General features: G+C 44.1%; 1 protein-coding gene across 1 annotated transcript; it reads right to left on the bottom strand.

Moving 5' to 3' along the window:
• Positions 1-1,218: 1,218 nt before the first annotated feature.
• Positions 1,219-12,372, bottom strand: LOC146629888 (E3 SUMO-protein ligase ZBED1-like). The gene is made up of 7 exons (XM_085355380.1): positions 12,301-12,372; positions 12,082-12,214; positions 11,850-11,986; positions 11,233-11,703; positions 10,526-11,126; positions 10,243-10,330; positions 1,219-1,537 (listed from the first exon to the last, which is right to left on the bottom strand). The coding sequence occupies exons 1-7, from the start codon at positions 12,370-12,372 to the stop codon at positions 1,219-1,221; spliced, it is 1,821 nt and encodes a 606-aa protein (XP_085211506.1).
• Between the last annotated feature and the right edge of the window lie 1,662 nt (positions 12,373-14,034).

The following is a 14,034-nucleotide window of genomic DNA, read 5'->3' as shown; positions in this document are numbered from 1 at the left end:
CTTTAGACAATACACAATATTTTTTATTATTATATATAACTTAATTTATGCACATCTATGGTTTGGTTTCTTTGTATGTGTGGATTGGATGGATTGTTACCGACATCTGGTGGGAATTTCATGTCAGTAACACCCTTAGAAATATATTTACTTAGAAAATTGATGATGTGTTCAATACTTAGTTTTTTCTCTCTTCAACATGACATCGTCCGCATCCATGCAGCTGCAGCACCAATCTGTCTGTCAATCTACTACTCCCTTCTCCCATTACCCGTGAACAAGACCCTGAGATACTTAAACCCCTCCACTTGGGGCAGGAATTAATCCCTGACACAGAGTGGGCACTCCACCCTTTTCCAGCTGAGGACCATGGCCTCTGATTGGGAGTGTTGATTCTCATTCCCACCCACTCTGTAAAGCACTTTGAATCACCTTGTTGTTGAATTGTGCTATACAAATAAACTTGCCTTGCCTTGCTTCACACTCAACTGTGAACCGGTCCAAAGCGAGCTGGAGGCCATCACCCGATGAAGCCAACAGGACCACATCATCTGCGAAAAGCAGAGATGAGATTCTGAGACCACCCAAGTGAAAGCCTCCAGCTACTTGGCTACGCCTAGAAATTCTGTCTGTAAAAATTATAAACAGAATCGGTGACAAAGGGCAACCCTGACAAAGTCCATCACCCACCGGAAATGAGTCCGATTATTGCCGGCTATGTGGCTAAGCTAATGCAAGGATTGAATGGCCCGCACAGTGGGCCAGACAGCCCATACTCCCAAAGCACAACAACATTGTAAGTGCTCCACACCAACTGTGCCAGAATAAAATATAAATAGCAAACAATAGGACAGGAGAAATGTAAACAATCAAGAGGGACATATACAAAATAAGAGTAAGGCACACGTTGGAAAATGGCCTGTATTTATATAGCACTTTACTAGTCCCTAAGGACCCCAAAGCGCTTTACATATCCAGTCATCCACCCATCCACACACTGGTGATGGCAGCTACATTGTAGCCACAGCCACCCTGGGGCGCACTGACAGAGGCGAGGCTGCCGGACACTGGCGCCACCGGGCCCTCTGACCACCACCAGTAGGCAACGGGTGAAGTGTCTTGCCCAAGGACACAACGACCGAGACTGTCCAAGCCGGGGCTCGAACCGGCAACCTTCCGATTACAAGGCGAACTCCCAACTCTTGAGCCACGATCGCCCTACAAAATAGTTGCAAAGTGGTCGGAGGTAGTGCAAAGAAAAGACTTGGTCGGAATAGCCTGAGTGATAAAGGCCATGGCACCAATTGGTGGGTGGAGCTGGGGTATGGGAGGATAGTTTGGGTTGACACTCCAAATGGCCCAGGGGAAGTAGTGGGACTTGACCGACCTTAGGCGCCGACCATTGGGCAGTAGTTTCTGCTCCAGGTTATTCTTCCTATGGACAAGTTGAACGTGCAGCCAGTGCTGGGTCTTCTTTACCAGAGCATTGGTGTTGTGGGTCCAGGTGAGATCAGCCGAAAAGTGGGTGCCCAGAAACCTGAAGGTGGAGAGAGATTCCACACGTTCTCCATTCATAATGAGAGGGTCATGGACCTGTCTGTGCCTCCTGAAGTCTATTTAGAGTGTTTTTGTTTTAAGGATGTTCAACTTCAGGTTATTTTCTAAACACCAGTGGGACAAATTCTCTCCCTGTTCCCCGTTTCATCTCCATCAGAGACGAGCATAACCACTGTGGTGTCATTGGCATACCTGAGATTACATTGGTTGTGTAGGTTGGTGTAAGAAACCCACTGCAGACCCGGGTGCATGTTCGTGCTTTGCAGCATACTTTATTAGCACACACAGAGCTGCAGCTCTCCCGCTGCAAGCTCAACGCAACCAAACCCCAAACACAGGACCCAGTACAATACTTAAGTCGGCAGGGCATGATTGCGGATGCCGTGCAGGTGCGTCTGCCTTCCTTGCACAGCACAGCACCGCAAGCCACACCACAGTTGGTATACAGTCATATGTGAACAGGGCATACAGTAGAGGGCTGAGAACACAACTCTATGTGGAGCTGGTGCTGAGTGACAGTGCAGAGGAGAGGTGGAGCCAAGTCGGAAAAACCGAGGCCAAAATGTGAGGAAATCTTTGATCCAGGAGCAGGTTGCAGGGTGTATCTGAAGGTGGTCCAGTTTGGTGGTGAGGATGTCTGGGATTATGGTGTTGAACACTGAGCAGTCCACAAAAAGCATCCTCGCGTAGCACTTCCTGTTCTCCAGATGGCTCAGTGCTCTATGAAGGGTGATGACATCCTCTGTGAACCGATTTGCTCTGTAAGCAAATTGGTGAGAAGCAAGGGAGGGGGATAGACAGTTTTCTGATTTCATGAAAGCCCAATTGGGCTAACCACATATTTTAAGAGCTTTCTTTACATGTGTGTTTTCCTTTTTTTTTATCTTCTGGCTCAGGGGGAATGTTTTCTCCCCGGTGTTGCAGGATCCTGATTATGCCAACTTTGTTTTTCAGAGGGTGGTGGGAGTCAAAGAGTAGGTACTGGTCTGTGTGTGGGGGCTCCTGGTAAACTTCAGTACTGAGGTTTTCATTCTTCTCATTATACATAGTGCAGTCCCAAAATGGCAAAGTATTCTCCTTTGTAGTACAGTTCGCATACCGCCACAACAGGTCCACTGATGATGCCATAGCCCTGACACTACACACTGCCCTGTCACACCTGGAGAAGAGAGACACGTATGTGAGGATGCTGTTTGTAGATTACAGCTCAGCATTCAATACCATCGTTCCCTCGAAGCTGGACAGGAAACTGCAGGATCTAGGACTGAGCAGCTCCCTCTGCAGCTGGATCCTTAGCTTCCTGTCTGACAGACGCCAGGTGGTCAGACTGGGCAGCATCACCTCATCCCCCGTCACACTGAACACTGGTGCTCCACAGGGGTGTGTACTGAGCCCTCTCCTGTAGTCACTCTACACCTACGACTGCACAGCCACTAACAGCTCCAACATCATTGTGAAGTTTGCGGACGACACTACAGTGGTGGGTCTTATCACCAACGGTGATGAGACGGCTTACAGGGAGGAGGTCAGCGCCCTGACCCACTGGTGTCAAGACAACCATCTCACCCTCAACGTCGCAAAGACAAAGGAGTTGATAGTGGACTTCCGGAGGAGCAGAGAAGTACACACCCCCATCACCATCAACGGCGCTGCTGTGGAGAGTGAGCAGCTTCCGGTTCCTTGGTGTACATCTGGCTGAGGATCTTACGTGGTCAGTACACACAAACAAAACAGTGAAGAAGGCGCAGCAGCGCCTCTTCTTTCTCAGGAGACTGAAAAGATTCGGCATGAGCCCCCGCATCCTCAGGACCTTCTATCACTGTGCCATTGAGAGCATCCTCACTGGATGCATCACCACCTGGTATGGCAACAGCACCGCCTACAACTGCAAAGCTCTCCAGCGAGTAGTGCGGTGCTCTGAACGGATAATTGGAGGTGAGCTTCCCTCCCTCCAAGACATCTACAGGAAGCGCTGCCTGAGGAAAGCGGGGAGGATCATCAAGGACTCCAGTCACCCCAGCCATAAACTGTTCAGACTGCTTCCATCAGGAAGGAGGTTCTGCAGCATCCGGTCCCGTACCAGCAGACTGAGAGACAGCTTCTTCCATCAGGCCATCAGACTGCTGAACACGTCATAGACACCTCAGCTTCACTACTGGAACTTCAACATTATGCACTCCATACTGTACAGTAATGCCACTGTTTTGCACATATTCAACTCTGTATATTTTTATATATTTTATTTATTGTTTACTCTATTTAATTTGTAAAATATGTGTACACACACACACACACACACACACACACACACACACACACACACACACACGTAGAAAAATATTTAGTATACACATCCAGAAATGCATATACTATTATATATTGTAAGATAAGATAAGATAACCTTTATTAGTCCCACACGTGGGAAATTTGTTTTGTCACAGCAGGAAGTGGACAGTGCAAAAGTTATGAGGCAAAAATTAGAATACAATAAGAATAAATACAGTACACAACTGTACAGAATAGAATAAAATAAAATACTATATACAGTAGAATAAAATAAAATAAATATACAATAAGATAAAAATAGAATACAAATACAAATACTATATACAACTGAGTAAAAATACAACGATGACAGAAAGGATTATTGCACTTAGTGTTATTGCATATGTATGGATGTGTGTGCTTGATCAGTTAAAGTCTTTATTATGGAGTCTGACAGCAGTGGGGAGGAAAGACCTGCGAAATCTCTCCGTCCCACACCGTGGGTGCCGCAGTCTCCCACTGAAGGAGCTGCTCAGTGCTGTCACAGTCTGCTGCATGGGGTGGGAGATGTTGTCCATCAGGGATGGCAGCTTAGCCGCCGTTCTCCTGTCACTCACCACCTCCACTGGGTCCAGAGGGCATCCTAGAACAGAGCTGGCCCTTCGGATCACCCTGTTCAGTCTCTTCCTGTCCCCAGCAGAGATGCTGCCGCCCCAGCAGACCACGCCATAAAAGATAGCAGAAGCCACAACAGAGTCATAGAATTTCTTCAGGAGTGGGCCCTCCACTCCAAACGACCTGAGTCTCCGCAGCAGGTACAGCCTGCTCTGCATATACTACATATATTTATTAGTTTCAGATGTAGCCATTCTTGTATTTTGCTTGTTTACATTATTGTATTTTGCACAACTCTGTTGCTTGTGAAGCTCGCACACAAGAATTTCACTCACATGTGCTGTACCAATGTACCTGCACATGTGATGTGACAATAAAAGTGATTTGATTTGATTTGGGTATGTATGACCCAGGTGTCATCTGTACCAGCAGCTAGGTGCTGTCCTACAATAAGTGACACTGGGGAGCCCATGGCACATCCATGTTTTTGTCTATAGAGACCCTACTCTAGTATTTAAAATATGTTTTCTAAGGGTAGTCGTTGCTTGCTGTAGTTGTTTTCTGAAAGTCTCCACTGCCTATATTTTAGGTATGCAGAGTGAAGACTAGAGATGGCACGATACCACTTTTTTATGTCCGATACCGATACCGATATCATAAATTTGGATATCTGCCGATACCGATATGAATCTGATAGTGTTTTTTAATCAACAAAACTGTTTAATATCTTGCTGCATTTTGTATAAGTTCATACTCAAGTTTAAAACAACAACTACACTAAAGCTATTCTGTTATACCTGTATGCAAAAAAAAATATTTCATAGTTCAGCAATACTGATCAATCTAATAAACTTAGACCTACACCATCCTCCCTATTCTGGTATTTTAAAGAGTACTTAGCATAAATATTAAGCAACCTAACTAATAGGGTTCCAACTCCCAGCAACAACAAAAATAAATAAATAAAAAATAGGGAACCACCCCTCACGCTCCACCTCATGATGCTTAATCGACGTAATCAACCTTAATTTGATGCAGTGTGAAAAAAAATGCACAGAAATCAATTATTTTTCAAGAAATATTAAATAGATTCAACATCTTTCTTCAACAAAATTGCAGACTGCACAGATGGTACCTTCCCAAAGGAAAAAGTACTATAGCTTACTAGGGTATATATATTAGACTTAATAGTTACTATATACAGTAATGGACTTCTATTCATTTTACATCAAATTAAAACTTTGGGTGTTGCAAGTTTTGTGAGGTGCTTTCGTGATATTTAATGGATCGGATTACATTTTTTATTTTTCTCCGATATCCGATCCAGTAATTTAGGTCAGTATCGGACCGATACCGATACGTAATATCGGATCGGTCCATCTCTAGTGAAGACTGAGATCATATCAAAGGACACTATAGTTTAATGTGGATCCAGTGTACGTCTCTGGACCTTGTTGGTGAAGTCAGTTGAGTTTTTGATGTGATGGGGTGCGTTCCCCACAAGGGGTGCCAGGATGGTGGCGAGGTGCTTGGAAATGTTGTAGGTGGCTGAATTTATACTGCTAACAATGGGTCTGAGTGGGACCTTCAATGTGGCTTGTAAGTCTATATATATGTAGGGTATAGCATACCCTGGGTATAGTCGGTGGTATGTAGGAAGGTCAATGATGTTTTCCTTTTCAAGTTGTTGCAGGTGACTGATGACTTCCTTTTTGTAGTTGCTTGTGAGGTCTTCAATTCAATTCAATCCAATTTTATTTACACAGCGCCAAATCACAACAACAGTCGCCTCAATGCGCTTTATGTTGTAAGGTCGACCCTACAATAATACATACAGAGAAAAAACAATGATCATATGACCCCCTATGAGCAAGCACTTTGGCGACAGTGGGAAGGAAAAAACCCTTTTTAAGAAGAAGAAACCTCCGACAGAACCAGGCTCAGGGAGGGGCGGAGCCATCTGCTGCGACCGGTTGGGGTGAGAGAAGGAAGACAGGATAAAGACATGCTGTTCAACACAGTATGATTAAGTGCGATCTCACACATTTCTCACTCACACATTGTGAGAAGAAAAACTCAATGCATCATGGGAATCCCCGGCAGCCTACGTCTATTGCAGCATAACTAAGGGAGGATTCAGGGTCACCTGGTCCAGCCCTAACTATATGCTTTAGCAAAAAGGAAAGTTTGAAGCCTAATCTTGAAAGTAGAGATAGTGTCTGTCTCCTGAATCCAAACTGGAAGCTGGTTCCACAGAAGAGGGGCCTGAAAACTGAAGGCTCTGCCTCCCATTCTACTTTTAAATACTCTAGGAACAACAAGTAGGCCTGCAGAGCGAGAGCGAAGTGCTCTAATAGGGTGACATGGTACTACAAGGTCATTAAGATAAGATGGGGCCTGATTATTTAAGACCTTGTATGTGAGGAGCAGGATTTTGAATTCTGGATTTAACAGGAAGCCAAAACAGGAGAAATATGCTCTCTCTTTCTAGTCCCTGTCAGGACTCTTGCTGCAGCATTTTGGATCAGCTGAAGGCTTTTCAGGGAGTTTTTAGGACTTCCTGATAATAATGAATTACAGTCGTCCAGCCTGGAAGTAATAAATGCATGAACTAGTTTTTCAGCGTCACTCTGAGACAGGATATTTCTAACTTTAGAGATGTTGCGCAAATGGAAGAAAGCAGTCTTACATAAAGGTCCTACATATGGTCTTCTCTTAAAGCTTATTGTTTTATTTTTTGTGACTCATTGTTTGTCACTGGGCCTTTTGTAATTGCTCTGTTCATTATTATTATTATTATTATTATTATTATTATTAATAATAATAATAATAATAATAATAATGGATTGCATTTATATAGCGCTTTTCGAGGCCCTCAGAGTGCTTTACAATTCCACTATTCATTCACTCTCACATTCACACACTGTTATCATTATTATTATTAGGGCAGAAAATGTGCAAAGGCCCTATTGTATCTATTCCTTTTATCAGGGCCCGTGCACACATGCAAAGGCCTTATTGTATCTGCTGCGTTTATAAGCCCAGAGGACTCACAGTGTGAAGGCAGAAATGCAACAGTTGGTGTCTAGTGCCTAGTGGGAACAGGAAATGTGCACTAGATTATAATCATCATCCAATCTAGATGAAATTTTTACTTGTGGTTCCACACATGATATACATCAGTGTTACATTTGGTCAGGTGTTATTCTCCATCACCACCGGGTGGGCATAGGAGATGTTTGGCACAGATCGGCCACAGTATGCTTGGTGATATGGGGACATGCAAGGGATATTATTGGATCCGCTTCATATTTGGCCAGTCTGCCTGGGCCATTAATATTTTATTTTCTCTCATTTACACATAGATTGTCCAATCTGGACCACACACATTTGAACACATTAGAAACTGCCATATTTGACTGTGGTCACAGCAGTATGTAGTGTGAACAGGAAATGTCATGTTTTACACATTAGGGTACAGTTTCAAGGCGGTTCACCCCAAACAACTTCAAAATTTTCCAGGAAAGAGTTGGTCTTAGGTTACATTTAAAACTGTGAGTTACCAGCACCTCCAGCGACTTAGCTGAAAACATCGGAAGATCCATTTTGTCGGCCATCCAAAGGTTCAGCAGTAGTGGACTCTCGGCAGCTGCAGTCTCGACTTCACAATCGCTGCAGCACATGTCCAGCCAAATCGCTGGACATGCTCGTAGGCAAGAAGTGAAGCAGCTCATGGCGGTGAGAAGTGACGATCATTGGAGAGCAGACACAATGTGACCACTACCGGCACACTTTTGCACAGGAGGTTTTCGTAAAGCTTTTATTTTGGTATTTCTGTTGAGCCGTACAATAAATTTGCATGTTAGCTAAATATATAATTTCCTGTAACATTTAGATTTAACATTTAGATTTGTAGCACCCTCAAGGATTGACGTAGGCACAATGTAGAGTTATAAAACAGGGTTTATTCTGGTCTTGACAACCCGTGAGAACTGCTCATGGACAAAACAATAAAAGAAAAACATCACATCAAAATGCGCTCTTGTACTTAGTATCAATCAATCAAAAGTCCTTAAATACAGAAAATAAAACATTTAAAATACACAAACCTCGTGAGCTGTCATCCAGGAGGGGCTAAATAGTCCTTTATGGCCTTCTTTCTCACTTATCTCTTCTCTTTGAACAATATTTTCTCCATGTGTGGAGCAGCATGCAGACACCATGTGCACTACCATAAAGTGACAGGGTGGAGACCCAAACTGCAAACAACTGGACCCTCTATACTTCACCACCAGAGGGTGGAAAAGAGCAAACTCTGGACATACAGCTCAACAAACAAAATGCAAAACACCGTTACACTCCCACCAATCACTTGTGATTTTGAAAAATAAAGTATTGCCTATGAACTAATGAACTGCTTTTGAATGAACTATTATGACTTATCTTTTAAGCAGAGTGCGGTGGAGAATCTTCTTCGGCTTCAATCAGAATGACTGTCTTTTTGAATGGGTCTTTCCAGGTGCACAGGTTTGGACGTACGTTTCCCTGCTCTATCCAGGGTTGGATCACTCAGCAGCAATTTCACCTTCCTTACTCTTCCATCCTTTCCAGGGTACACTTCAATGATCCTTGCCAACTTCCACTGGTTGCGAAGAGTTATCTCATCCTTCAGGAGGACAACATCATTGATCTTAGCATTTCTGTGCTCTTTGGTCCACTTCTGTCTGCCTTGAAGATTTAACAAATACTCCTTTTTCCACCTCGTCCAGAAAGTGTTGGCAAGTAGGTGAACACGACGCCACCTCTTACGAGATAAAGATCTTCTTTCACAAACATTCCTGGAGGTGGAGAGATGATTGTGGACTTCATGGTTAGTATGTGATTCGGTGTTAAAGGTTCTGGGTTTGATGGATCACATACAGGGAGTGCAGAATTATCAGGCAAATGAGTATTTTGTCCACATCATCCTCTTCATGCATGTTGTCTTACTCCAAGCTGTATAGGCTTGAAAGCCTACTACCAATTAAGCATATTAGGTGATGTGCATCTCTGTAATGAGAAGGGGTGTGGTCTAATGACATCAACACCCTATATCAGGTGTGCAGAATTATTAGGCAACGTCCTTTCCTTTGGCAAAATGGGTCAAAAGAAGGACTTGACAGGCTCAGAAAAGTAAAAAATAGTGAGATATCTTGCAGAGGGATGCAGCAGTCTCAAAATTGTAGTGATGGGCAGATGAAGCCCCATGAAGCACTGAAGCTTTTCATCCAATTGGTTCACCCCAACGCGAAGCTTCTTGAAGCTTCATTTGCTCTAGTAGGACACCTACTGGACGTAAAAATATTAGTTGGCATGAATTTGAAGAGTGTGGCATTTTGCACACAGCCTGTAAATGTCAACAACAAAAGGAGTGTGTAAAACATGTATATTGTAGTCATGGCAGTATGGAAAATGATCATTTGGAAATGCCTAAGATGGAAATGATCATTTACTGTGAGGTGAGGTGTGGACAGTGGTTGTGCTTTTGTAACATTGAGGCAAGGACAGTGATTAGTGTTTAGGGGACACATCATTGGTTTTTATTTAAAAACAACAGTTTCTCCACTGTGGCAGGTCGTAGGCGATTTCTTTTTTTGGACAATATTTCCCCTGCCTTTGAAAACACTCGCTCACAGGGCACAGATGAGGCAGGGGTACACAGGTATGTCAGTGCTAACTTATATAAGTGAGGGTAGACATATTTCTGTCTCTCCCAGTATTTAAGAGGGGTCCTCCAGCCTTCCAATATTTGGCTCCATCATGTACCGTTGGACCTCAATATTTGCGTCTGCTGTCACATTTTGTGTCTGTGTCTGCCTGACACTCTCATCCAGGCGACGCCACAGGTTGTTACCTAAACAAAAAGGAGAGTCTTATGAGATACTACCAATTCAATTTCCAATTCAATGTTATTTCTATAGCGCCAAATAACAACAACAGTCGCCTCAAGGCGCTTTATATTGTACAGTAGATCATACAATAATAGATACAGTGGAAAACCCAACATTCAGTTTATATAAATGCAACTACAATGCAATAACAATGGTACCGTGGGAAACAGCCTCAACAGATTGTGACGTTGATGGCTGTGGTGGTGGTGGTGCGGAGGAAGAGGTGGTGGAGGCCCTCATTACGGAAGCACATTCTGCTTTCAGTCTTTTTTCTGCTTCGCTAGCTCTTGCAGGGCTGAGAAACCTGAGTTTTCTGAACCTTGGGTCCAGCAGTGTCGCAAGGAACATAATGCTCATGGTCTGTATTTTATCTAGCTTCTCTCTCAATAGCATCCTCAGCTTCTGAGCCAGAGAAGATCCAATGGATGGTGGTTCTACCATTTGTTCATTGAGGCAATGATTCAGCATAGTGAGCAAAGGTATGACCTTTGACCCAGACACCCTTTTTTCCTGAGAGAGCTCAGTGGTTGCATCGTTAAATGGTGCTAGGACAACCAGACACTCTGAAATTATACCAAATTCCTCAGATGACAGAGGTGGGATGTCTGTTGTGAGACTTGCCAAAGCAGCACCCACTGGCTCCCTTTGCTCGAAAAGTCTTTCCAGCATATTGTAAGTGCTGTTCCAGCGGGTTTCCACCTCCTGTAGTAGTTTGTGTTGAGGCTTCCTTAGTTGTTCCTGCACGACTGAAAGCCTCTCCTTACAAAATACAATTTGAAAAAGCATACATTAGATTGTCAAGGGAGCAGAACTATACACATAAGTAGAATTAAAGAAACTGTAATTAAGCCACTTAAGAACTTACCTTTGCAGAGGTACTGCTCCTGAAATATCCCACGATCTTCCTGGACTTGGCTCGGATGTCAGAGAGCTCAGGGGTCTGGTCAAGGGCCTTCTTCACCACTAAGTTCAGGGTGTGAGCTATGCATATGGCATGTTTAAGTCTTAGCTCCCTTGCACAAGCCCCCATATTGGCAGCCCCATCTGTTACTAGGCATGTGACTTTGTCAGTAATTGCCCATTCTGCCATGAGTGAGCCTTTCACTTGTGCAATGTTTTCTGCAGTGTGTGCATTAGGAAAATATTGCACTCCCAAAACAACGGTGTTTAATGTGCTGGACTCATCAACAAAATGGCAGGTGACTGCAAGATAGGCCTCTGTGTTGATGGAGGTCCACATATCTGATGTCAGACTCACAGCTGCTGCCTTCTCAATGCTGGCCTTAGCTTTCTCCTTCATCTCCTGGTACCTGGCCTCCACCATGACTTTCAGGGCCTAAAGGAAAGTAAAAACATTTTGTTCACAAGTACGACGTGGCTGTGAAGCAGTGTGTAGTGTAGCTACACACTGAGGCTTTGAGCCTCAGTCCTGCCTGTTCACATTTTACTCTGTAGAAACTAAATGTTCACTGCTTTTATGACCTTTTTAGTGGGGAGAACATAACTAGGATTTAATGATTTAACAAATCTTTTAAATCCGCTGTCCTCCACAATGCTAAATGGCTGGGAGTCCTCAATCACCATGCTAACCAGGTCTTCATCTATTTGAGATTGCTCTGCTGAGGAAAGACAATAAAAACAAAGCACAAATATAAATATCACACACGTCACTTATTGCATTGTATGATATTGTTATATCATTTAGTAACATTACAGCATGTTGGCTCACCTGGTCTTGCTCCACAATCGGTGTTCCCCTTATTCTCATGCGAAGCTCTGTAGTGCCTAAGCATGGATGAGGTGTTGTTGTTATATCCCAGCTCCCTGGCACATAGCAAACACCTCACCTTGTACAAAAGTACAGACAGCTTAACATAGGTTTTATTGCACCATCAGTATTATGAAAATACATCTTCTGTGGAAATTTACATACCTTGTTGGGAGATATGAGCTCAAAATGTTCCCACACAGGGGAGGACATCCTTCTCTTCGTAGCTGGCTCCATTCTCTCCTGTCTTTTTCTCCTCACTCTCCTAAACCTCCAAACTCTCTCCAAACTGTCTCCAACTCTCTCCAAACTGTCTCTCGCTCTCTCCAAACTGTCTCCAACTCTCTCCAAACTGTCTCTCGCTCTCTCCAAACTGTCTCTAACTCTCTCCAAACTGTCTCTCGCTCTCTCCAAACTGTCTCTAACTCTCTCCAAACTGTCTCTCGCTCTCTCCAAACTGTCTCCAACTCTCTTCAAACTGTCTCTAACTCTCTCCAAACTGTCTCCAACTCTCTCCAAACTGTCTCTAACTCTCTCCAAACTGTCTCTCGCTCTCTCCAAACTGTCTCTAACTCTCTCCAAACTGTCTCTCGCTCTCTCCAAACTGTCTCCAACTCTCTCCAAACTGTCTCCAACTCTCTCCAAACTGTCTCTAACTCTCTCCAAACTGTCTCCAACTCTCTCCAAACTGTCTCCAACTCTCTCCAAACTGTCTCTCGCTCTCTCCAAACTGTCTCTAACTCTCTCCAAACTGTCTCTCGCTCTCTCCAAACTGTCTCCAACTCTCTCCAAACTGTCTCTAACTCTCTCCAAACTGTCTCCAACTCTCTCCAAACTGTCTCTAACTCTCTCCAAACTGTCTCCAACTCTCTCCAAACTGTCTCCAACTCTCTCCAAACTGTCTCTCGCTCTCTCCAAACTGTCTCCAACTCTCTCCAAACTGTCTCTAACTCTCTCCAAACTGTCTCTCGCTCTCTCCAAACTGTCTCTAACTCTCTCCAAACTGTCTCCAACTCTCTCCAAACTGTCTCCAACTCTCTCCAAACTGTCTCCAACTCTCTCCAAATTGTCTCCAACTCTCTCCAAACTGTCTCTAACTCTCTCCAAACTGTCTCCAACTCTCTCCAAACTGTCTCTCGCTCTCTCCAAACTGTCTCTAACTCTCTCCAAACTGTCTCTCGCTCTCTCCAAACTGTCTCCAACTCTCTCCAAACTGTCTCTAACTCTCTCCAAACTGTCTCTCGCTCTCTCCAAACTGTCTCTAACTCTCTCCAAACTGTCTCTCGCTCTCTCCAAACTGTCTCCAACTCTCTCCAAACTGTCTCCAACTCTCTCCAAACTGTCTCTAACTCTCTCCAAACTGTCTCTCGCTCTCTCCAAACTGTCTCCAACTCTCTCCAAACTGTCTCCAACTCTCTCCAAACTGTCTCTCGCTCTCTCCAAACTGTCTCTCGCTCTCTCCAAACTGTCTCCAACTCTCTCCAAACTGTCTCTAACTCTCTCCAAACTGTCTCTAACTCTCTCCAAACTGTCTCTAACTCTCTCCAAACTGTCTCTAACTCTCTCCAAACTGTCTCCAACTCTCTCCAAACTGTCTCTAACTCTCTCCAAACTGTCTCTCGCTCTCTCCAAACTGTCTCCAACTCTCTCCAAACTGTCTCCAACTCTCTCCAAACTGTCTCCAACTCTCTCCAAACTGTCTCTCGCTCTCTCCAAACTGTCTCCAACTCTCTCCAAACTGTCTCTCGCTCTCTCCAAACTGTCTCTAACTCTCTCCAAACTGTCTCTCGCTCTCTCCAAACTGTCTCTAACTCTCTCCAAACTGTCTCTCGCTCTCTCCAAACTGTCTCCAACTCTCTTCAAACTGTCTCTAACTCTCTCCAAACTGTCTCCAACTCT

This window comes from Diplotaxodon limnothrissa, linkage group LG6 (assembly GCF_057381915.1).
Source record: "Diplotaxodon limnothrissa isolate DT_005_m linkage group LG6, D_limnothrissa_male_GT1.1, whole genome shotgun sequence".
In the NCBI taxonomy this organism is placed as follows: domain Eukaryota; kingdom Metazoa; phylum Chordata; class Actinopteri; order Cichliformes; family Cichlidae; genus Diplotaxodon; species Diplotaxodon limnothrissa.
The sequence above is the reverse complement of the archived record's forward strand: the minus strand, read 5'-3'. Positions and strand labels throughout refer to the sequence as shown.